This window comes from Parus major, chromosome 4, assembly GCF_001522545.3.
Source record: "Parus major isolate Abel chromosome 4, Parus_major1.1, whole genome shotgun sequence".
NCBI lineage: Eukaryota > Metazoa > Chordata > Aves > Passeriformes > Paridae > Parus > Parus major.
This window is the reverse complement of record NC_031771.1, coordinates 57,905,880-57,931,692: the sequence shown is the minus strand read 5'-3', so window position 1 is coordinate 57,931,692 and position 25,813 is coordinate 57,905,880. Positions and strand designations below refer to the sequence as shown.

Genomic DNA, 25,813 nt, shown 5'->3' with positions numbered 1-25,813 from the left:
GGTGCTTTCCATAACAGTAGCTTAAATCCAACTCTTACTTTTGGCAGAATTTCAAACCCCTTCACACTACATTTGCCTGAGTATAAACAGCACTGAACCATGCAGTGAAGACATAGCCCAAATTTCAGGCTCTTCCAGAAGAGTCTCCAATGAACAGCCAACCCAAAATGTAGAAACGTTATGATACTCCTTTAATTCCTCAAGAAAAAAAAAAGACAGTGTTTTTTCTCAATCATTACTATGGTCATTACATACACTACTGCATTTCAAGTCTTAACATTGCTCTGATTCACAAGCAATAAAGGAGGGAACAGAAAGGCAGTGGCTCTGCCAGGCCTGCTCCAAGTCTGGTTTGGTTTCATTTTGGAAATTTCTGTCAGGGCAATGAACTGCCCATTTCTGATGAAGATATTTCTTTAGGAAAAACCACACTGGTTTTAGTCCTTTTATCTCAGCAGAGGTCACCCTGAAAGCTGCACTGAAGAAACAAAACAAAAGCACATCTAATGTAATGTGCCTGACTACTGAGAAGGAAAAGCCCTATAAGCTTGAAACAAAGCCTCCAGCAAAAGAGTTCTGTGTGCCCTGTGACACACACAGCCATCAGCAAACTATAACTTTAAAAAAACACCTAAGACAAGGCTTCATATAAATTGCATTTTTGTTTGTAAAACAAAGACTTGATTTGCTTGGGAAAAAAAGCTACTCTCCTAATTATAAATTAAGATATGGAGAGGCTCCTGTCCTACTCCCCTGCTAAAGACTAATTTTTGTACATGCCATCTTATTCCCCAGTTCCCAAATGCAATTGTGCAAATGCTTAACCTTAAGCACTGCACTGAAGTCAACAGCATCACCCACTTGCTTAGTGCCAAACATGACCAGTTAAAACTCCAGCTGCAGCAGAATGCAGAAACCAATCTAAAACCCAGGGTTTAATTATTCAGATTTGATGAAGCTGTGACCAATGCTCTGTAGGGCAAGGGGACTGTTGAGGTTGTTCTAATGCTCATCTAGGAGACACAAAATGATGCTGCAGCAGAGCAGGGAAAGGACCCCAGGATTTGTAGCTTCTCTTTGTTTCAGACTGAGTCTTTAATTTCTCAGACCCATATACTAATGGGGTACTTTGTTAAGCTATTTCAGTCCTGATCAAGACATTTGAATATGAATCTTACTTCAGATCTTTCCTGAAGCTGCTTGAATTAAGCTTGACAAGTAGCAGGAAAAACAGAGTAACAAATATGTATTAAAGGTCCCTTAAACTGAGTCCTTACTGATTTTACAAGGTATTTGAAGAACTGAAACTCTAATTAAAAAGACATGCATGGATTATAAACAGTATATGTTTGACAAATAAACTCTCTTAAAAAATTTGATTAGCCCAATTATTAAGTTTGCATGACAACACATACTGCACTCTCTGTACAAACAGTACAAAGCTACCTGACACCAAACTAGGACTTTCTGAGACAATGAACAGCAAACATTTCTAGTGAAGATGAAGGGAAGAAACATTGTCACTGGATCATTTTCTTTCAGCTCCTAGTGCCTCACACTTCTTTCTCCATGGCTTTATAACTGAAGCCTAGAATAAGGATTTGTCTTTTCTAAATAATTAAGTTTGGTCTTAGGAGGCAAAGGGCAAGGGGTGTTAAGTAGGACCCTTTCACTAGCAGTGGTTGTAAGACAGAACATTATTACTCAATGCAATGATATATCACAGCAACAGTGCTCAAGAAGCCTTGAACTATCCAAATATAAAGGACCTTATGCTATAGGTGAAGTTAACATTCCTAAGCAAGCAAAGATTTTGAAAATTTAATTTATACCCATTTCAAAAATACTGTTTTCCAGTGTGCAGACCAAAATTTCCAACTTAGCTTTGCATTTTAGCACAAATAGTTGTTAAAAATAACTGAATACCAGCAACTCTTATTTCTTTTTTTAACTAAAAAATCAATTGCTTGCTGTGGAAAAAACATGGGCAAGGAAAGCATTTAAATTCCTAAGAAAAAAATGCAGAGAATTTTATTTTCATAGAAAAACAGAGACAAATGGGCTATTCCTTGTAAAGATTTATAGATCAGCTAGAGACTGTTGTCACACCAGACCTAAAAACAATTTTACCACACTTAAGAGGCTCAAGAATGCTTTTGTTTGAGCACAGAACTTTTCTAAACATAATGCAGCTCTGCTAACAGCCACCAGCCCTCAAGTGGAAGCCCTTGGAGAGGTATTACCCTGAAAGCCATTTATCTTTTACTTCAATTTGCAAGCAAACACCAACAGAGAGAGCCATTAGAGAACAAGTGCTCTCTGGATGCTGAAAATCAATGGAGGAAAATTAAAAATCAACAAAGCTCTCACATACAGCCTCTTAAATGAAACGGCCTGTGATCCAGTCAATCCTAGTTAAGAGGAGAGTAAAATAAAATCTTAATCAAGGATGAGCTGTAATGACACTTCTTATCATATTTATATTGTCTACCATGTACCTCCAACTATAATCTGTGTCATAAGAATATAATCTGGTAATAAAGAAACTCATAGTCCATAGAACAATTAGGAAACTATTTTCAACACTCCAGTTCTAATGCCAGACTAAGGATTGATGCTTCAAGAAGGTTGTTGACAAATGAAGTGGCACAAGCAAACACAGCAGAAGTTTTGTACAATATTTTGATAAATACCCCTTCTCTTAAATCCTCAAGAGTAAACTCAGCTAATTTATATTTTATCAAACTTAGAATAGATCCTGTAGCAGCACTGGGAGCAACACAATGCCTGTGATGCTCTTCCATGTTGCCCACAGCCACAGAGAAATAAAAAAACAAAAAGAAGCACAAATACTCAAAATATTTGTTTATGCTGTTATACTTACTAATCACTGTCACCTATCTATTGGTGACAGTGCTGGTGCTGAATAGATCATACGGACACAGGTCAAGGTGTGGTGAAAAGAAGAAGAGTTTATTTTTCCTCCCAGGATTTTTAGGTTTCTGACCACGGCCAGGAATTGAATGGTCAGGATAACACTTTCCCACTGCACTGGCCATGAGAGATGTCCATCACAAGACATGTAACAGAAGGAATGTACACATATCTATGTTTACAGTTACTGTCCTGGGAAAGTCTTTGAAAACTATGTCAGCAAGCTCAGAAGCTGAGTTTTCAGGGTGACAGTCACCCATGAACCAGCCAAACCACTGCTCTTGAGAACATGATCAGGCATTAATATAAAGATGGCAAAAGAATTCAGTGTTATGTGAATGAAGCTCTCTTTTACCTTGCAATAAACATGCAATAGCACAAGGTTTGCCAACAAAATAGAAGATCTTTCAGCAAGGCAATTATTAGCCATCCTAATGTGTCAATTTCCCTAGGATATAACAGGTATAGCACAACCAAGTAGTTTTGTCCTAGGCATACTGAAATAATCTTTACTGGTTTAATTCATTTTCTCTATTATTTCTGATTAAGGAGAAGGTCAGTGTTTCTACTTTTGGTGATAATTCCTCAACATGGCAAGCAGACAGAAGATGAAAGGATTTCCTTATATCCTTTCTAATTTCCATTATAAATATGACTTCTGTGAGAAAAGAGGAGTTCTGAGGTAAAAACTAAACAGAAATGAGAGATCTTAACCCAAGACATGTCTCCCCATTTGCCTACAGCCTGTTCAGCAAATAGAACCAGTAATTCTAAATTAATGCAAAGGATGGGGTAGGAAAATAAGCCCTAGAGTTTTGACTGAGAACAAGCAAAATGTAAAGATCAGGTCTCCAAGTCATCCACCTTTTTGCTGCAATTGCTCCTAGATGGATGTGCAAGAGTACTACAGGGCACCATGGTGAAGAGATGAAGCTATTAATTACTCCAGAAGATCAGCAGTCTGAGCCCTTGACATGGCCATGGACTTCTCTGTTAATTTATGTATCATGGTCCCAGCTGAGGCTCTTTGAGTGAATAATCCATAGTTAGATGTTGTAGAACCACCCTGTGGTTCCAACTTCAGCCAGACAAATCCAGGCAGAACATGGTTTCTCCTTTCCTTCCTTATGAGAAGAATCAGTGCTTCAGGCTTTTCTGTGCAACTCCTTTCACTCAACATAATGGAATTACAGATCCAACCAGAACACATAACTCCCCCACAGACTTGACTCTTCCCCTTTGGTTGGGGCTGTTCTCATCAGCAGCAAATTAAGTCCCTTCTCTTTGTCTAGGACTGGCGATGAAATTGCCTGACCTTCTAAAATCATACAGACTTTGAAAACCTTTTGACACACCTTTCATCTTTATCTCATACAGGGAGTATTTTTCAAAGGCTTTGCAAAGTGTTGGGAGCAAAAAAGCCTTTAATGATTAACATCTTTTCCTTGTTTACTAGTGTGAGGGTGCTAAAAATGTGGGCATCATTGATGTCTTCTACCAGAAAATACAAACTTTAAAGTGCCCAAATGGCTGCCTATATTATAGTTATGAGGACAGATGGAATGGCATAGCTGAACACAAACAAATAACAAACGCAGGACTACATAAATCTGCAGAATTGACATTTCAAGACAATTGTTTGGCAAACTGTTTTCGAAAATGAAAATTTGCGATTTATTCTTTCAGAATAAAGAAAATTTCCACAGGTGACTAACACAGGAAGTCTTAGATGACAGGTTCAGTAATTTTAATAGGTAAGGGAATAGAAGATAAAATACAAAATGTACTTTAACTTTTTGTTTTCACTTCTGAGGTTAAAATTTCAAGATAGTTGTGTGACAGAGAGAATAGCTCAGGACATCTTTCATTATTGTAAAGATGAAGAAAATTTGTAAGAAATCACAGTGGATTTTCTCTGATTATAAAAGGCAAAGGTAAAAGGGAAGTTGCCAAAACCTTGACTGTATTGCCTGTTCTTCCCTAGCAAGGCTCATTTGATTGTAACTTGACTCATCAGATGTTGTTTTAACACCTCTTGAGATGCACAAAGTTGATGTCTATGCTCCCCTGAAGACACGAACGTATTTTTCAAGGCTCTAGGCTGCCAGCCGCACTGCAGTGAAACATATGCTGTCCTGTTACTTCAGATAACAACAGCTTCTCTTTTGTTCAGCAGCTCAGACACAGAAATAAATTATTTTGTCTCCTGAGACTTTTGAAATGAGTGAAGTCTCTGCAAACAGGCATTAACTGCATTGTGTTTACTGGGAAATACACTTCTAACATGGGGCTAGATTATTCCAACCAAGGTATGCTAATTCAACTGGCTTTTGTAAACAGTAGCTGAGGTAATCAGTTGTGACTCTGCTATTTCCAACAGCAATCCTTATGGAAAGACTATGAATACTGCATCCCCACCATTACATGAGAGGAACAAACACTGACAATCTACTGTATTCTGAAATGGTTGGTAAGTAACCTCATTCCCATGAGAGAATTCCATTTAGGAAGAGATTTTTAGACTGAGGAAGTATATTCAAGATTACAAAGAGGTCTGCTGACATTGTTTTAGAAACTTGGAGTACTGACATCAGTCACCAGCTCAACCCCTTGTGGCAAACTGCTCATACTCTCATTCCCTAGGCAGGAAGAGCATTTCATCCAGATTATGGGTTCTTCATGCAGAACTAGTGTCAGAGCAACCATCATCACATTTATTTGATTTGGAAGCCACCCATCACCATGGTGCACTCAATCCCCTCATCCAGGTCATTAACATCTTTATCAGCAATCTGGATAATAGAATACCGGGTTGGAAGGGACCTCTAGAGTACAATTAGTCTTGGCAGCACACATGCAGTGATTTCAAAGATAACACCAAATTGGGCAGGAATGTTGATCTGCTGGAGGGCAGGAAGGCTCTGCAGATGGATCTGGACAGTCTGGATTGATGGGCCAAGGCCAACTCCATGAGGTTCAACAAGGTGAAAGTGCCAGGTCCTGCCCTCATGACCCCTTCATGGGAGTCACATCCCTGGCACTTAGGGGCATGGGTTAGTGGTGGCATTGGCAGCATTAGGATTACGGTTGGCCTTGATAATCTTAAAGGTCTTTCCCAATATAAATAATTCTGTGAGTTTATGGTACCCCAGTATGAACTGGGGATTCATACCCTGGAGCTTCAGAAAAGGAAGGAGTTGACACAGAGGTTTGAACAAAATAATGCCAGAACATTTCTCTGTCCAAATGAAAGAGGTAAGACACTCTGAAAACAGAGAACCAGTTTGAGGTGATTCTTGACCAAAACTGTATCTGATGTGCAATTTTTCATCCAAGGTACAATTCCCTCAACTTTTAGAGCTGCAGTCATTAGCAGTGTCCATGCAAGGCTGCCCAGACATACAGGCTCAGCTGAATGCTGCTGCTGCTCCTGGGGTGAGGGTGCCAGGTCAATCTGCAGCTGGAAGAGTGGGAGGACAAAAAGAGAATTGGAATGGAAATAAGCTGGAATGGAAACAGAGGAAGAGACACTAGGGAAACACTTTTTGGAGCTTTCACAAAAGCAAAGTGGGGAGAGACATGCCACTTCCATCAGCACACTGCTCCCAGAAGCTGACTAGAGTTACAAGGAATAAAAGAAAACCAGGTCACAGTGATGCCAGACCTCCCCAGGTTACAATTCCAGTTGTTGCTGTCTGAAAAATCAATACTCAAAACACATGAAAGGCCAGATTGCAGCACTGTGCACTACTAAACAAAAATCCTAGATGAAAGGCCATCATCAAACTGGAGTACCTCTGATTACCATATAATACACTACAACAGAGCTGGGCAATCTTAATTGAAGGTTTCCTCCTGATGTTTATAATTCCTTAAGAAATTAAAGTAAGCTGGAAACTTCAAGGAGAAAATACAATATCATCTTAGTTTGCAACAATCAACATATATTTAATGGATTAAAAAGTAAACTGAAAATTTACTGTGCATTCTTACATTTTTCTTAATTTTCCTAATATCTACTAAAAATGCCTAGAGCCTTGAGAAGACCTTTTTTGGAGACTTCTGGTAAAAGCCACAGTAGATGTCAGTGCCAGTTTGCAATTGTCATATTCTCTGGGGTAATTTTGTTAGCTGAAGCTGCAGGAAGGCAGAAAGAAGGAGTCTGGCATTCTGTCACTACATAATTTGATGATTTTTAAATAAACTTATTTGTTATCATGAACACTTAGAGACTTAGAGTTGTCTCTTTTTTTTCCTGAGTGATATTTAGCTTACATTTCTGAACATGGCTTAAATGTTGTGGCAGGTGAAAGTGTAGTGGTAAGGAACAGCAAAGTGTCTAATCTCTAACACTGACAAGCTGCAGTAGCTTCTTTAGTCAGAGAGCAGACAAGAGAGATGGTAAAAAACCACCACAAACACAACACAGTGTGCTATCAAAATGTTCAAAAGAGATAAATAACTCTTTTATCTATTATCAAAATTATCTAAATTATCTAAATCATGGACTACTGAACACAAGATAGAAAACCAGAGTAGTGTCACCCATAGACTGCGAGCATCAGCCTAATGAATTTGCCTCTTAAGATCTTAAGATTTTACGATTTAAAAGAAGGTGGAGGAAGAGAATAATGCCTTTACTAATGATTCAAAAAAATTGAAAAACACATAAGTAAAGCAGTATCCCTTATGGCCTGGAGGTTATATTTATATATAAAGTTATATATATATAAATACATGAGTTATATATGAGTTATTTATAACTCAGAGTTATAAATATTATTTAAGTCAAAAATTTACCAGATATCAGAGTAAAAAAATGTGTAAGGCTCTGGCACTTACCAAGCTATTAAAGTGTCAGGGCACTTTAAGAAAAAAATAAATTTTTGCCATTAAATGCTGAAGTGGCAAAGGCAATGTTTACAATGCACACTTTAATTCTGACTAGTCTCCCAAGCCAAACGCTAATTTTAATTAGGAGAATTTATTACTTTTATAAGTAAAGCTTGACATAATTTAAAAGCACTACATTTAAAAGGGTGACAACTTGAACAAAATATTCTATTTTATCTCATTGTTTTTTCTTATCTTAGCTCCATCAACACTTTTCCAAGCATTTTATTTAATTTGGAAGTCAAGATATATATTTTTTTCAGAACTTTTCATAGTATTGGTGAAAATTGGTAAAATACAGCCATGCATTAGGTAGTAATGGTACTTTACATGGTAAATGGTTTATAGAAGATAAGAGTTAATAAAAATTAAATTCTATGAACTGTGCAGAAACACAGGGAAAATGTTTTCCAACTGAGTATCTAGAATAACGGTCCTAGGTGTGAATTCAAGTTGATTCTTCATTTCTGAGTATAATTTTTTTAAGATGTAGTTCAAATTGCCTCAAACACTTTAGAAAAGCTTTAAAACTTCCATTATCTTCACAGAATAGCTTTCTACAAAATTAGGAAATTTATCTTAGAAGTCACATCCTTAGTCTTAGAGATATTTTATCTTAGATAAGAGATAAATGAATATTTTATCAAATCATGTGTATTCACCTATTTAATTTTTAAGAAAAACCAACATAAAGTGTAAAAATTTACTTGGTCCCTCTTAAAGCTCATTATCATCTTACCACTGAAAATACTTCCCAAATTTCAGTCTTTGATTGTGGAAATAATAACCTTTTTCCTTTTTTTTTTTTTGTCATCAAAATATACTTTCATATATTTGATATTTATGGTATTGATAGACCTTCTGAAAGCCCAAACTCCCCTGTAAGCTGGTAATAATGCATATTATTGAATTAATCTAATATTTTGTTGTGATAGAAAAGACTACTTTTCAAGATTAGTCTTCAAGCTAAGAGACTGGCTTTCATGTGTTGCATATTATTATATTTCTCTAATTTCTTTCCCATTCAAATAATTTACATCTTTCTGTTTCCACATCTGTAAAAGGGAAATCTTATAACCTCTCCAGAATTCCCAAAGTTATTAACAGGAGATGCCAAGTCATCGACATGCACATAAAATTCTGAGATCTCATGGCAGAGTACAGCACACAAGTGGTTTTAATATGGTTTTGCAATATACCAAGCAATACATTAGTACCTCCTGAATGGAATTTTAGTTCAGAATGGACACTTTTATAGACTTTGTCAGCCTAAGTCAAGTGAAAACTTACAGTTGGGCCTCGCAGTAACACACAGTACGTGAGAGTTTCCAAGGAGCCTTTGCTTTGCAAAGCCCAACACAAACCCTGCATCCCTCAGACTTACATAGCAAATATGTAAAAAGAAAAATAGAGACCCAGACCCCCTGCTCTGTGCTACAGCACTTTGCAGAGCAGAGAAGCATTTCTGAAATCCTCAGCAGCAGCAGGTAAGAGAACTATTACCTTTGCTGGAGCCCACAGAAAGAACAAAGGCGAGATATTATTATTCTCATGGACATACTGGAATCTTTAGCCAAACCCCACTAATTTATGCCTGCCAGCATCCCAAACAAACTGTAAAAGCATTTAAACATAGAGCAATGCAATCTGTAAAAAAATTAGTTCCTAGTTATGGTTGAATGAAAAAACCAGGACATATATTAGCACAAAAAACCTACTCTAGTGCATTTAATATCTTAAATTGATATGAGATCCTTGATTATTCCCATGGATCCCCAGTCGATTTCTGTAGCCATAGTTACACTGAAAGCACAGCTTTTATGCAACTTGCAGTCATCCATTTTTGGCACTGAGTTTTACATGGTAAACACCTGCAATCCTTCAGTGCTACCTGACACACTTCCATCCCAGACCCTCCCTGCACAGGCTTGTGCCATCTAGAAAAGAATGAGAGCATCTTAGTCAAATCTGAAAGCCATTTCAATACCCAGACTGATAATTTTGTTTAGAGGACTGAGAAAAAAAATAACATATCTGTGAATTGTAGATCCAGAGATTGCAGAAAAAAAATTAATCCTGTTCTATTTGGGGCAAAAAGCTGACTTTCCTCATTTCAGTGAGATTAGAAGTATTACCATCATCCTCAGATTACTTCCTATGTACTGAACCAGCCCTGACTGATAAATGCTAAATGATCTTAGAAAATATAGGAACATATTTATAACAATTATTTTCAGCATGTTGAAAATCTTAAAATGTTGTTGAATACTGAAGGGATGTGACAAAAAAATACCTGATAAATGTGCATTTGTCTTGAAATGTAATAAAAATACTTAGCATTTATTTAGGGATCACAGCTGATCTACAGACTTCAGTATTATGGTCTTAAGTTTATAAACAAAGAAATTAAGCCAGACTAATTCTTATTTTTTGCAAAACCTTAGCTTGCAATCTGATCTCAAGGTAGGCTGTCAAATCATGTCACGTCACAGTGGTTTTGCACCAGACAAATGCCATTACAAGGTATGAGGCAATAGGAAGTCAGTCTTCAGGGAGGCTCAGGCTTGCTCAAGGTCATAGAAAGTGATGTCAGGTCTCCTGGCTAACAGCTCCCTGACTGACTCACCCTACCACCATTGTTGAAGAGATTACTTTTATGAATGATAGTTAAGGATGCGTCAGCAGAATTTTTTTTATTATTATCCCAAGAATATTGTGATTTTTAAATAGAAACATAGCCCATTAGCTGCATTCTTCTAAATAATATTTTTCTTTAGTAATTGTAACCATGAAAGAAAAAGCTTTAATTTGGTCCACAATCTATGTGTCAAGTGTAGGAAGAAGTAATGCTCAGAAATGGGAGAAAGAAAAGTAGAAATAATTTTAGAAAGAAATTAGGAAATGGAAAAGCAGAAAGAAGTTCTCCAACAATCCATCAGCAAAGGTTGCCAAAAAAAACCCACCAAAAAATGGTGAAGAAACAAATACCTGGTAGTCACAAACTTAAACAAGCTTGCAGAAGATCTCTCCTCAAAACCAAACAAGCAATATTAAGGAGAATCCACCATTCATTTCCATAGCAATCTTCTATGAAAGAATGGCAGCAACCAAGTGCATTATTCCCACAGATGGAAAAAATCTGTCTCTAGCACAAGCCCCAGAGAGACATCAAGAAGGTTTGAGAGGTGGATTAGCTGAATGTGAGATTCCAGTTTCCAGGACGAAGAATATTTCTCTGACAGAAACACATAGTGTGAAAAAAAAAACAAAAAAAACAAATCAAAATCCTGTCTTATCTTTGTATGAATTTCAGCTAGCTGTGCTCAAACACATGTGTGCAGGCTGTATTAGAACATATTTACCACACAGGTCCTGCTTTTTCAGTAGGCCTTTGCTGCTGCTGCAGGGTTCTGGGGTTAATGGGAGTCAGGGCTCATTTCAGAATTTGAAACAGGTAGGCAAACTGTTACATTCATCCCTTCTAGTAAATGCCACAAAGAGTGGAATAAACAAAGCCACTGGAATACTTAATTTCCATAAGAGTTTAGAAGCTTGTGCCATGACAGGCAGATTGCAGAAGCTGACTGGTTTAATATCAGTTTTACTCCTGGCAGATCAGAGGGGCAGCAGCCCCAGGGATTCTCAGGGGATGAGCACACTGCCAGCCCTGCAAAATGGCCATGGGCACCATTTAAACCCTGCTCATCTCCACTGTGCTTCCATGCCAGCTCTGGGGAAAAAAGTCCTGCTGCATCTCTGCTACTGAGAGAGCCAGAGAAGCCTGTGTGGTCAGCACAGGGGAAGTTGAACAAAGGCGGTGAAGAGAAGCAGGATTCGACACATGAGTAGATTGGACCATGCTAGCACAGTGTTAACAGTGGAGGCTGGGATTCATCTGCCATTCCAACATTGGGGAAATGAGAAGGAAACACTCAGGTCTCCAGGAGATTCAAACAATCCATCAGCAAGCATGATGAATATGTTTCAAACACACTACACCATTATTTTCTCAGGGCTGTCTGGGGAATACACCTACTGTATACTGTCCTTGCAGACCTCCTGAATGGTACTCACCTCTTGTCAAATACAGTTTAGTAGTTTTCATATCACCTCCTTAACATGGACCTACTGGTTCCTGCCTTAGACTCTGGTTAAGATGAAAGAGTTCCCAATGTCCTCCCTTCTGCAACATGGGGAACATGACACAGTCTCTTGGCATGTTGTGATGTTTAGTAAATAATTAACATACAGGATAATTGCAACTGATACAAATAATCAAAATCAGTCATCACCTCATCTTGCCTACGCCAGTTCAACAGAAACCTGACTCTGTTTTGTAGACTTACCTGTACCTATTTCATCCAAGCAGATTTGGTGACCAACTAAATACTTATTCAGTACAGTTAGAGGCTTGTTACCAATCCTTTACCATTTCCTCTTTCCAGTTATCTTTTCTCTCTTGCTCCTGTTTCCTCTTGCTAAGATTCAGCACCACTAATGCAGCACATCTTCCTTTCTTGTTTTACCTGTGACAGAATTCATGCAGATCGAGTAACTCTCTACTCACTCTCCGTATGGACACCTTCTCCTTTGGACACTACCGCATATATCATGATTTGCCTCCTTGTTATATTTAATTCTGCAAATTCCATATGGCATCAGAAAATCTTCCAGGATGATATTTGCCTAGAAATGTACAGCCTTAAAAGAAAGGTGTGCATTATCCTTGTAACTATTGATTAGAAGACTGCTGTAGCTTTGCTGAAGCACAAGAAATTCTGTACCATGCCAGAGAAAAGCCTCATTCAGGCCTCACGTGGGTCTAGACATCTACTGCAGACAGTTGTGGTTGATTATTTGAGTTTGTTTTTTTCCTTCGTTATCTCAAGCAGAGAAGGATTTCAGAAGTACTTTCAGGTCAATGAGCACATGGACAGGCTGGCAAAGGGAAACACACAACTTACCTGGTGTCCTGCACAGCAAATCCACTACTTTTGGTGTATTTTTCTCTATCATATGGCTCAAATTTAGAATTTGGCCTAAAAATCTACATTTTAAAATAATGAGCTTTGAAATAACAACCTGGTCTAAATTTTGCACAATTACCCTTATTTTTAGACCTAGCAAATCAAAATCCCAAAAATTTTAAACCCCACCTGGCATGGAATATTGTGCATTCCCATTCCCTCAGACCAGCCACCCCCTCAGCAGCACACCCTCTCCCAGGTGCTGAGGACAGCTTCAGACCTGCTTTCTGCTGCATGCTCTTGATTGACTGTTCCTATTTCTCCAAGCAATGACCCCTGCTCATCATAATAGCAAATAAAACCTTGCTGAAAATACGATGCTTGGAATCCTTCTCTTTCCAGAATTACTGGGAGGGAAATAGATGTCTCTCAAGAGCAGAATCATATGCACAATGGTCTCTTAACAGTCGCTCGGAGGTCTTTTCCATTTTCACATAAATCTTTTTTATGTTGTACTCCCACCAACTAGTCATTTTATTTTTGGCTTCACTACAGTAAACTTAATTTAACATTACGTCTTTTTGGTAGTTGTTGGTCTGCTTTTATGACTAATGAGTTTTAGACAGGACATTCATAAAAACAGAACAAAAGCATCTATAATGAGCATACCACAAAGACAGGCTTATTTTTCCTAAGAATAATTGTATGCCTGAGCACAAAAGAATGCAAAAGTTGCACATTAGGCTACAAAATCACAGTGGAAGGTCAGTATCAAAAACATCAATTGATATCTCTCAGCATCAAATGAATTCTAGGATAGAACAGTAACACAGAATGTCTATTCAAGCATGCAGCCATTTAGCTCACACACCTTGCCTTGATGAGCAATTATTCTTCGTACTGTTGGAAACCTACATGCTGGTCATGGCATTCTACTGTTCACTTGTATTTTTTATCAGGCTTGCTGGCTTGGCTGGTTTTTGTGGGTTGTTTTTTTTCTTTTTTTTTAATATCAAGTGCAGCCTTTAATGACAATGTACTTCAGGTGCTGGACTGTAGAATATTTATTGGTTCCAAGAGAGCAGAACTGACACAAAAATTTAGCGGCAGCTTCAGCTTGCATGGTTCAATGTTTTAGTAGACATGCATTCAGAAAGGTATTCAAAGACAAAGCTGCCATGATCAACAAGAGCTGGGGATCCCTTCTAGCTCTGCACATACAAGAACAGGATGGAGAAATGCACAGAAAGAGTTTTGATGGAAACAAAGCTAAATGAAAGCCCTCTCTGTCACACTGTGTGGGAAAATGCATTCATAATCGACTGGTTTAAGAGAGAGGGTATTCTCAAATAGATTGATAACACTGCTCCTACCTTCCACTTATTGAAAGGGTTACAAGGGGTTAGAATATGACAATGACAGGAGTTATACATTTTTTGTGCATGCCTGTTTAGATACAAAGTGTGAAAAAGCCCTGGTTTCTCAACCACAGCAGAAATCAGTCCAGCTGGAAAGCTATGGCTCCTACCCTCCATTTATCCAGTAAATAACTCAAATACTTCTTTAATAGCCAGATCCCAAGCCATTGTTTTATCCACAGCTTTAATTTTCAACAATTCCACTCCATTTATCAAAGCCTTATCTATTTTTCCACATATACATAGTCACACCCCATCAAACAGCACCCATCAAATCCTCCCCATGTATGTAATGGGTTTGGTGGTGCTGGATGAATTCTGCTGTGGACTGTGACTCCAGCTAACAACTCAATGCTCTGGCTGGTTTAACCTATTGAGTTCCACTCGCATTTAGCAGCTTCTTGGCTGTCAACGAAGCAACTGCTCATCAGTTGTGTGTGAATAAATAAGTCTGCTCAGGACTGCTTCTCCCAGCAATTTACCAACTAGCAAAGTATGGGTGGGGATAAAAAAAAAGAGTCAGTTATTGGGTATATTGCTGGTAGTATCTGGAATATCTGAAGACAAACTGAACCGTCATGGACTTAAGCCTTAAGCAAAATGATGTAGTCAGGTCACATTATTGCTCTGATGGTGCATCACTGGAATAAAACTGAATGGTGACACTGCTTATAAGGCAAGAACACATCATGGTAGAGATCTCAACATACAGACTCACATTCTGTAATTTCACAGGGAAATGTTCCTGAAGTAACTATTTACCGTATTGGAAGGAATATTCCTTAGCTTACTACCAGTGAAAGTGTAAGATAATTCTGCTCTCTATATTTGCAGATGTTCTGGCATGGTCTCTAAGGAAACTGATACTTGAGCAGAATTATTCCTTACAAGTAAATGTAGTCATACTGCATTTTGACAAATTCCACAACCAATTGTTCTGCTCTGAAAGACAAATGTCAAAATTATGTAGGACTGCATTTACCTGTAAGTGCTTACAAACATTACTCAAGACAATTGCATCTTGGGAAATGTTTTTATAGCTCTGGCAAATACTCTTTTGCAAAGTGTAATTCATACTATTTAAATTATCAGGACTTAAAATAGTGTATGAGAAAGCCTATACCCTTATTACTCTCTTAAGTGTTCTGCTTATTCTTACTTGTTTGGCAAGCAAGAATACATGTTTGTCACCTTGCCTTTCAGTCTGGAAAAACATGCACCTATTGGTTATTGTGACAGGTGGGAGACGTAAGTGTTCGACCCCTTTAATAAGTTAGTGTATGCACAATCAACATTTATTTTCTCTTAATATCAAAAGCCTGAACATAAACTGCTTAGCTGCCTGTCTTCCAAAAGCATATAAACGGAAGGATGGATGTACCAATTGCATTAGCATGAATTAAAATTAAAATATGCACTGAATGTGAGGGAAAAAAATCACTGTCTTCATTCAACACCTCTCCAGCAACACCACATAAAATCAAATATGTAATTTCTACATCCAACAGCATATATGCCCCAAAAAGTATTAAATATTTTATTGATAATTTAGTAAAATTCTGAATTCTAACTTTTTTCTTCTGTAGAAAGAAGTTACTTTGTTCATCTGATTCCAGATTGACACTGTGGAAGCCTTAATCCCATATTCTATAAGCCACATACATCACATTTCCAAGTCACAATTAAAATGTTAGTTTGGAAAACAGAGAACACAAAGCAAATAATTTCCTGCACATGGTACATGATAGCTTTCCTGCACCCAGATTGATTTGATGTTATCAGCATGTGTTAATTAGTGAAAAGGAGATAATTACATAAATTCTGTTTTTTTAAAGTGCAGGGACATGCCTTATCACTGCACAATACTTCCAGGCTGCATAGGGAAAGGCAATTTTATGACACAGATCGATGAAAAAGTGCTTCCAATGAAGTTAGCTTCAGAGTTTACCTAGCAGGACTCCCCTTCACTACTCTACAGCTTTCCAAAATCATATCAGTGTCTTTAGGTGCTGGTTTATACTACACTAAAACCAGACAGAATGCAAAGCAAATATTTATGCATTCTTAGGAAGTATGAACTCTTAATTAGAGTGTGACCTTGCCTATTACTCTGCTGTTTCATAGAATTTAGGGTGATGATCTATGATCCTTCTTGGTCATTTGCAGGTAGGTGAAAATGACTCAAACAATACAGACACAGTTCACACTTCCATCCCATGATTTCATCAGAAAGGTCCACTCAGAGCAACAAAGCCCTCTAAAGCTCTACCCTCAGAGATTTGCCATCATTTCTTGTCAAAATTGGGTTTCATAGCTTGAGTCCTCTGGTAACTGCAGCAACACAATTTCTGCATTAGAGTTCTGCTGCCTTCAGCCAGAAAAAGACACAGAGTGAATGAATTTACCTCAACTATTAAAAGATTGTGTAGACATGACCTTGATACAACTCCTTCCCCATTCTTAGGCCTATGAAAACTACTCATCACAACTTGTTCATAAAGGCTTAGAGAAATGGAATGTGCCACATTTTTTGAATGAGTGTAGTGGGGTTTGTAGATGATTTCCATGCTTCCTCCAGCTCATTCAGTCTCTAACATTCCTATATTTCACCTTATAACCTTGTGGGGTTTTTTATGCAATTCCTTTTCCATATAGTACTATATGAAAAAGATGCTGTTGTACTTTTTGCTATTGCACTTCTTCATCAATTGCATTATTCTCAATAATTCTTAGGAAAATGAAAATTAGAGTAATTGATAGAAAATTTCCAGTACAATTTCACATTTACTGTATAAAGCTCACTCAGAAGTCCATTGGTCTGTATGGTATAATTGCAGCTCACAGAGTGGAGGCAAGTCTGAGCCACTCCAGGAGCTGGTATACCAGTAGCTATAAACTGTAAAAATTATGTCAGGCCAAGAACTAGACTGGAACCTTCTAGCAGATATTTAATTGCATTTCAAAACAAACAAACAAATAATCTCCCACTTTGTGCTTGTTTCTTGACCCACAAGAGCTTTAGTCATACTACCCAAGCAGAACTTGCCACAGTAAGAAGAGAATAGGTTCAGGACCATCTAAGGAACCTGAAGATGCACAAGTCCATGGGATTTGATGAGAGGAATCCACAGGCCCTGAGGGAACTGGTGGATGAAATGAGCCAACGGCAGTGTGTGGTACTTAATTACCACCTGGGGTTCAACCATGGCCCATCTCTTTGTACGTCTTTGTAGGACATACAGTTTGATTCTGTTCAGACCCACAATAGTCACAAAGTCAATTACAGAGACCTCCACTAGGTAATTCAAACTTGCTCTCATAGAATTCTCACAAAGAACTATGATTCTAACAGTATAAACTGCCTGGAGATACCCATATTTCTCCCTTGATTTGTTTGTTTTTTATTGTAGAGGGAGTGAGCTTGACCAGGTATCTAATTCTACAGAACTTAAATCAGGTGTGGTTAATGCTCTGATGATGGGAACAATGAGCTTGAAATGTACAGTATCTGTTCTTCCACAGATAAGGACAACAATGGCTAAATGAAATGAAATCATAGAACACTTTTTAATATGCTAAGTATTAAAAATCCCCTATAAGTGTCTTTTATCTTTGCTTTCATGTATTTTCCCAGTCACTAAATGCTAAGTGGTAGCATGGGACTACTTATACTTTAAATTTAAAGTGCATGCTCAGTTCCACTATACACAGTGCTCCAGTTTCCATTTTCAGTACATTTTAAAAGATGTGAAGTCATTGAAGAAAATCAGATCACTATAATGATCTGAAGTAACAACAAGAACAAGTGAAACCCTGAGACTTCTGCTCAGCTCAGAAAAGGGAGTCAGAATTCTAAATATTCTATTCCACCCCAGTGCAACTGTGCCAAAATAGACAGACAGGGAGACGTGTTCCTTCATCACCCCAAATAACTTGTGTGAGATCAACTTAGTCTTAGTGCCCTAATCAAAGGTCCAGCACCTACAATTTCCCATTACAACAGACAAAGCTCTTACAATATGAAGACTTTCTTCTTACCTTCTACATCTGGCTGCAAAACCTCCAAGAACAGTCTGAAGCTGTTGGCTAAAGCATGCAACCCCAGTACTTTCATCATTTTTGTACCACATATGCATGTATGTATATTTGTGTGTATTAATAAATCTCCCTCTGGCATCATTTAAAGGCACTAGAAATTATTTCTGCTCTGCTGTTTTTGTTTGCATTCTAATAAACAACACCTTCATAGAAGCAAATAGCCACATAAAAATAGCATATTTATATTGACTCAAAGGGACTTCCTGTATCAGGTGGATTTCAATATCATATTAGTTTATTAAGCAGGGTTTGTATCTCTAAGAACTGTGAAATTCAGTAGAATATAGATTTTTCTAAGACAGGATTAACATGACGGTTCTTGTGAACTGCTGTCTCATTCAGGCTTGAAATTTAGCATTGATCTTACTGCTGTTTATTTTTTCAGACAAGAGGCACAACCATATTGTCACTGAACACTTGTGCTTGGGCAGGCTTTGATATTGTAGCTGATTGAGCTGGGAAAGGTCCTCCATGGAGCTCTTATCCATCTCATCCTTCTAGCTTTTATTCCAGAAACTGAGATGGGTAAAGAGTTTTGGTTTTATTCTTTTGGACTTGCAGCCACCAGTAGATCATATATCTGAGCTACACAATCTGAAGAAACTGTGCTTGTTGGCAGTTCCAGTTCAAGAAACAAAAAAATAATTTCTGGCTTTGCAGCAGATTAAAAATATATTACCCAACTCAGACACAGCACAGCTTGGGCACAATTCCAGTGACAATTTCAAGAGAAATATAGTATGTAGTTAATCATCAAGGCAGCCTTGCTGAGTTCCACTGACTTTTGATTAAGCAAAACACAACAAACATTGTTCTTCCAATCAGTGGCCTCTACCTGAAATCAGTGTTTCTGTATTACATTGGATTTAAAAGGCCCTTATCAAGAGAAAATTCTTATTTCATGAAAGACCTATTATGCTTGTGTTTCACACTGTACTTCGCAATTCTTGCCTTTAAATTACGAGCACTTTGGAGACATAGAAGGACTGTTACCATGTTTTTTCTTATATTCATTCTTCCTGTTGTTTCTAGTAAAACATCCATTGTAAATACACTCAGAGAGTCAATTTTGTTCTCACTTATGAAGTCCACTTAACCTTCCTAGGTTCCAGGAAAAGCATTTTGTTTTCACTAATGATGCAGGAACATTTCTTAAGAAAGCTTCAAGGAGAGAGGTTTTAAAAATGTATTTAATTAAGGTCTACACAGGATAAACATTATCAATGACAGCCTGCCCAATCCCTATACTTTATATTAAGGAACATGCAAAGAACCTTGTGCATAAAGGATGAAGAGTTTGAATGTTAGCCTCAGTATCCACTGGGATGTGTGAAAACCTACAGAATTTCCTTTTTCAATTGCACGGAAAACACTACGAAACCTTGATTTCCAGGAGTCGTATGAGTCAATGACCTCATGAAGTTCCCATGTCCATCAAAGTATTTTTTTTTTCTGTCTATTCAGGAACAATAAATATCCCACTTCTATATGTTACAAATGCACCCAAAGTGATCTTCACCATCATGAAAATCAGTTTCCTATATTTTGAAAACCTGTAAAACACACTTCACATAGTCGCAGAATCTCACCTGCACTACAAAAATGGTTTTTTGACACATACCTTCTTTTTGTTGGTGGAACAAATGTAGAAATTGTCAATAACAGTGGCAATCCCAGGCTGTAGATTCAACTTTGTGTATAATGTCCCAAAATCTGAAGACCTGAAAGAAATCAAACATCTGTAAGAGCTCTCTTCTAAAGACTTCAGCATTGAAACTCTGAAAAGAAAACCCCCCTCTGTGTAACAACTGACCATTTTCAGTGCTTCTCTGCCATCCTTTTGTTCTTTCCAGTGCTCATTAGCTACTGAAAGAAACCAGCTACTATTAAGAAACTTAGGTTCTAGGTTTGAAAAAAACCTGGTTAGTTCAGTCTGTACTTTGAAGTTCTCTGCAGTGCTGGTTTATTTTTTCTGTGCAGCAACAGAAGACTGACATGTACACCTTTCCATCACCACCCACAAGGTGGAAAAAAAGAGCTATGAAGAGCACAGGCTCATTGGCAAGTACTAACAGCACTTCCTCAGCTATGCAGAAAAAGAAGAGTTGACTTCAGAGCTGTTTGTTGCATAAGAGAAGAATTTGGCCTGAGATCTGGAAGACTCACATTAGACCTCCAGCAGAATCAGTACTGGATAAAGGTATCCCATTGATTCTTCCATCTCCTTCTCAGATCACTAAATTTTGAATTTAAAAAATGAAAGTCACTATTTGGCCATCAGTATATCACACACACATCTCCATCAGTATTTCAAATGTGGGCACTCTGCAGCATTTGTTCCATATTTCTGAAAAGCCGGCAGTCTTTTCAAAAATGGCATCCAAGCTTTGCAGTTGTATTGCCAATGTCAATTATAAAAAGAACAGACAAGTAAAATGTTAGTATAATGAAAAGTTAGTGAAATTCAAAGCAAGTCACATCCAAATTTAAATCACTTTGGATGAAACCTTGCTTGTTCTGTTTAGGATCAAATTGTACCATATGCCCTCTCCATATTTACAGCTACTCATTTTGCATTTGGAAAGGGACTCAGACACATTTAAGGCATTTGTCCCTTCTTCATCATTCAAGCAATTGGAAGCATTCAAAAGCTCTCACATCCAAGAGAGACAAGAATGTCCCTCCCAGTGTGCCACTGCAGTGCCTGGGCAGTGATTTCTGCCCTACAGTCCCTTTCTACCGTGTTCATTGTTCCCCAGCAGGCTCTGCTGCCCCATGCTCCTCACCCAGGGCAGTCACTGCTGAAGTCTGCAGGAGCATTACTGAGTGCAATGAGAGAGAACAGTGAAAAACCAAATCCCTGCCTGAGTGTGAACACATTGAGAAGTAGCGCACTGCCTGAGATCTCTTCCAAGCCATGTGAGGCGGGTTATTCCCTGAAGGGCTGGTGCCCACAGCAGGCTGCCATGAGCATCCCACCTACGTCCCAGTGCCACCCAGAATGTCACTGAAGTTGGAGGGCACGCTGTATGAAGCCAGAAGCATCTCCTATGCTTTCACCAATCCAGTTTCCACAAGATACAGGAACCTTCAGCTGGTGTCATGGAGCAGCTTTCTGTATCTTTGGCATCACCAAGCATAGTGGGCAGACAGTGATATGCCTGGAACAAGCCCTAAGGAATATCAAGAAAGGTTCAGCTTTGCCTTGTTTTTCTTCCTTCTCCACCAGTTAAAAACCCAATTGGTCATAAGACTATGACACTCAGGCCACTGTCACAGCCTAAAGCTGAGAATTTAACCTTTTCATAGCATTATCTAGATAGATCTGATCCAGGGTTTTTTTCCCCCACAATGTTGCTTTCTCTGCAGATATACAGTAATACATTAGAGAATTAACTGAATCATAGCAATCCAATTTTGACAAATATGTAGATATCAAACAAACACAACTGCAATGTACAACTGGGTGCTCAGCACAGAAATAATCAAATTCTAAGGGGAATAGGATGGACAGTGCTAAACCTAATTTGTCAGTGGTGTTTGACAGAAAGAAATTAAAGCAAAGACTTAAAAAACCAACTTCAGACACATGTAATGAAACCATGCAGAACAATATATGATGGAAATATAACCTAGTCTATTCTCTTTGAGGGAAGAATATCAGGTTGGTGGCTAGCCCAGTAATACCATCATGAAATAATTCTCTGAACCTTAAAGATGATTCAATTTACTTTGAAGAGGCAGTTCCAGGATTAATACAATGGGACCACTGAAGAGTGACACCATGCGAGGGACACCATGGAAACTGTGTCAATGTGTGAAAAGAGTCCAGGCAGGAAGCTCAAAAAAGATAAGTAAGTTCCAAGATAAAAAGTTCCAGTCCAAAACTTTTGCTTCTAATTCTCATGACTTATAGAAAGTACTGCATAAAAAGAATGAGGTTTTAACAAGAAGAGAGCACTAAGATAACTACTATTTTCAGACAAATGTAGTAAAATTATACAGTCAAAAATCTTCTCCCCCCCCCCCCCAGGTAAAAATTAGCAATCTCAAGGGAAAAAAAATCCAGTTCCAGCCTGAGAAAATAGGCAACTGTATCTCCCAAAAAGTACACCATCTCTAAGCAGGAAGATCATGATTGGAAGATCTGTGGATCTATGGAGAAATGTATTTTGACTTCCAAATCTTTTTCACTCTAGCCCAGATTTGAGAGTGCCCAGGAATGTCAGCTATTCTTAGAGACATTCATGCAGTAGAGTACATAGTTCAAGGACATCATTCAAGAGAGGCACTGTACAAAATAATTGGTTTTCCAAATCAACTACAATCTATAGAAAACAGGTCACCTCGACTTTTTCACCTAAGATATAATTTCCAAGTTCCTGACTCTGTGTATATAAAGAACAAGCGTTTTGTAGCATGCAGCTAGAACAGAATATCCTTTAATGGCACTACTGAGCTACAGACAGGGTTGAAGAGGATGAATTCTACAATCCCAGCACACGCCTATTTCAATAAATATTTCAAACATACTTTGTACAAAATTAAGGAGAGGAGGAGTCCTTCACGATTTTCCAATCTTAGTGAGATTTTTTTTTCTGTTAGGAACCAAACTCATGCTGTTTCAAGAGCGTTAAGGAGATGGAAAAACCCCACAAGAATAATCTGTTTTTATCAGGATAAACATACCCTCTTTCCTCACTAAAAATCATGAAAAGACATTTCAAGTTATAATGGAAAAAGGATACGCATGTACCTGATGAGAAGAATACAACTTTCTCCTATACCATGGTTTATCTGAAGTGGCAGCACAACAGCAGAACTCCATAAACCAGAGCAAGAAGTGTACAGACTGCCTTTGAAAAGAAGGGTCTGACCTGCAGCTCTGACTGATCTGGACACAGTTAATGAGGATTTTGGCTTTATGTCAGGCATTGCAGGGGAAACAGAAAGCTATACACAGGCTGCATCCTGCTGCTGTGTATCCACCTGTGCACTACAGGCACAAGGATCTTTCTTCACTGAGAAAAACTCAGTGAAGCATTCACAGGAAACACATCTTCCTGTACCCAGGTGATAGAACCATTGGATGGTGGAACAGTATTATTCACATACTGATGCAGACATCACACAACCTGTGTGGTTGGGTAAGAGCTTCTCCAGACGTAATGTACATCTTTCTGCTGAAATCTGTGCTATTATTTTTTATTTTTTTTTATTTATGAAATAAATCAGTTGCCACTGTAAGAACAGCATGTTGAGATAAGAGTCCTCAAAATCATGCAATGATATTAGAGCACAGACACAATTAGGTCTTTTTAGCTTAGTAGTGTTACCTAAAAAAAAATAGTTGGGAAAACTTCCAAGTGGTAGAGAAATGTACCCTGATGAAATAAAATAAAACTCCCAAAGCCCCTAAGCTCTGTGTAAAATTTGGGTCTCATCCTCCAAAATGTAACTTTTTTAGATTTGAGCTAAAATAAATCTATGTCTAACATAATTTGGAACTGTACCTAAACATTGGATCTGGATATTGTCCAACAGAAATATTGAGAAAGGAGAAGAAATTTAGCAGATACCAAAAGAGACATGATCCAAATGTTTGCCTTTTTGAACTTCACTATCATTATAAAGCTCTCCCCTGGTGACTCACACCTATGATTCAACATTGCTCATTGTTAGTTGTTTTTCCAGGATACATTTTCAAATAGATACTTTAAAATATATAAGAAAAATTAAAATTAATATAATAAGATGTTAATGAAGATTCTTAGAGATGAAAATTGCATTCTGAAATTACATGTAATACCAAAAGGACACATCAACTGAAAAAAAAAAAAAGCTTCCTTTTTTTTTTTTAAATGAAGAGACAAACTACAAAGAGAATGGTTGGAACAGTTAACACACATGTTCATCAGATTTCCTCTACTTTTTCTTCTTGAAGACTAACTCAAGATCCATTCTAGTCAAATGAGTCATATTGTACAAGCTCCATTAACTTAAAATCCTGGAAGACAACAATGAAGAGATTTAAAATGACTCATAAATTACTTAACTAGTGAAACAAAAAAAAAAAAGAAAAAAAAAAAGAAAAAAGTCTTTGAAGGAAAAGAATACAAAAGATGGTTTAGATAATTGGTAAATTGTTGAAAAAAAGATTCAATTGAGATGCACATTAGAGAATGAAGGAAGAGTGGATCTGTACGTAAAAGTCACTTGACTGCTTCCCACTTAATTTTCTCCAGACTCTATTGCAAATGTTGCCTTCCCACCTTCCCCTCCTTTCAGTCAGCAGAACAGTCCAAGATTTACAGCATGAACTTTAAAATGCAGGAGAAATTATTTTAGGTTCTTGCTCGGTGACAGACTTACATCTAACAGTAAGATTCCCTTTGTGCTCTGGTCCCTCACCTGAATAATAGAGACAACGCAGTCACTACCTCAAATATCTGTAAGGAAAATAGACACTGCAGAGGAATGAAGAACTGGCTGATGGAGTATCTAAAACAGATACATCAGAGGTTACAACAAGTACCAAGACAAACCCACTGAAAGGAAAGAAACGAGAGGAACATCATTAAAGAAGTGAAAAACTAACTCATCTTCTGCACTTAAACAGCACAGAAACCTTCAAGGGCTTTTACACATCCAATGTGGAAATTGCAAAGGCTTTGGTTAGCCTCATAAAATTCTTTCAAACAGAACCAAAAACCTCCAAAACCCCAAAGCCTTTCTTCTGAGTACAAACACATTGTAACATTGGATTCCAACACCCAACTCATACATTGAGGAATTCATGCAGATGACAGTTTCTTCAAAGGCTGTAGAGAAGAGTAGGACTCCTAGCAATCCAATTAACACCCAGGAATCCAATTAACAGATTACTAATCAGCTATCAGCTTTGCTGGAGTACTTTTTGGAAATACCTTTCTCTCTGCTTTCCAGAAATTTGAGCCTTTTGGAAATGACACATTTTTCCTCCCAAAACCAGAAATATAGAAATGTTTCTTCCTTAATCCAGTTTTACACTAAAGAATCAATGGTGAAGGCAAGAGGTAACATAAATATGTTAGCAACTTCATATTTAGGCAATTGAGAATTTATCTTCTTTTGCCCAAAACACTAGAGATGAACACATTCCATTTTCACTTATCAGTTATTGATATCATATATTGATTACATATCTGATAACATAGATATTTTTAAGAGCTGTTGGTAATCCCAACTGCCTTTTTAGTTGAAGTGACCTGCTCTGTAATGCTCCACTGTGTACAGGTCATGGTGCAACTTTGCGTTTATGCAGTTACACAGACTCCTTCCAAAAATTACAGGTATTAATGTCCATATAGATTTGATTGTAAATTGCTGACCTGAAAAATTTCATTAGTAAAAATTAAAAAAAAAAAAGAAAAAGATTGCATTTGCATCATGTGAAGACTCAAAGAGGATCTTAAACATCACATAATCTAGAACTGGGCTTTTATTCAAAGCATTAAACGTATC

At 37.7% G+C, this 25,813-nt stretch overlaps 1 protein-coding gene across 4 annotated transcripts in view; it reads right to left on the bottom strand.

Moving 5' to 3' along the window:
• The window catches only part of SORCS2 (sortilin related VPS10 domain containing receptor 2), a 525,884-nt gene that overhangs the window by 211,821 nt on the left and 288,250 nt on the right, over nt 1–25,813 (bottom strand). For all 4 annotated transcript variants that reach the window (XM_015625588.2, XM_015625587.2, XM_015625589.2 and 1 more), the window contains exon 3: nt 19,932–20,031. In XM_015625588.2, the coding sequence (XP_015481074.1) occupies nt 19,932–20,031 (100 nt within the window). The remainder of the gene's footprint in view (nt 1–19,931; nt 20,032–25,813) is intronic.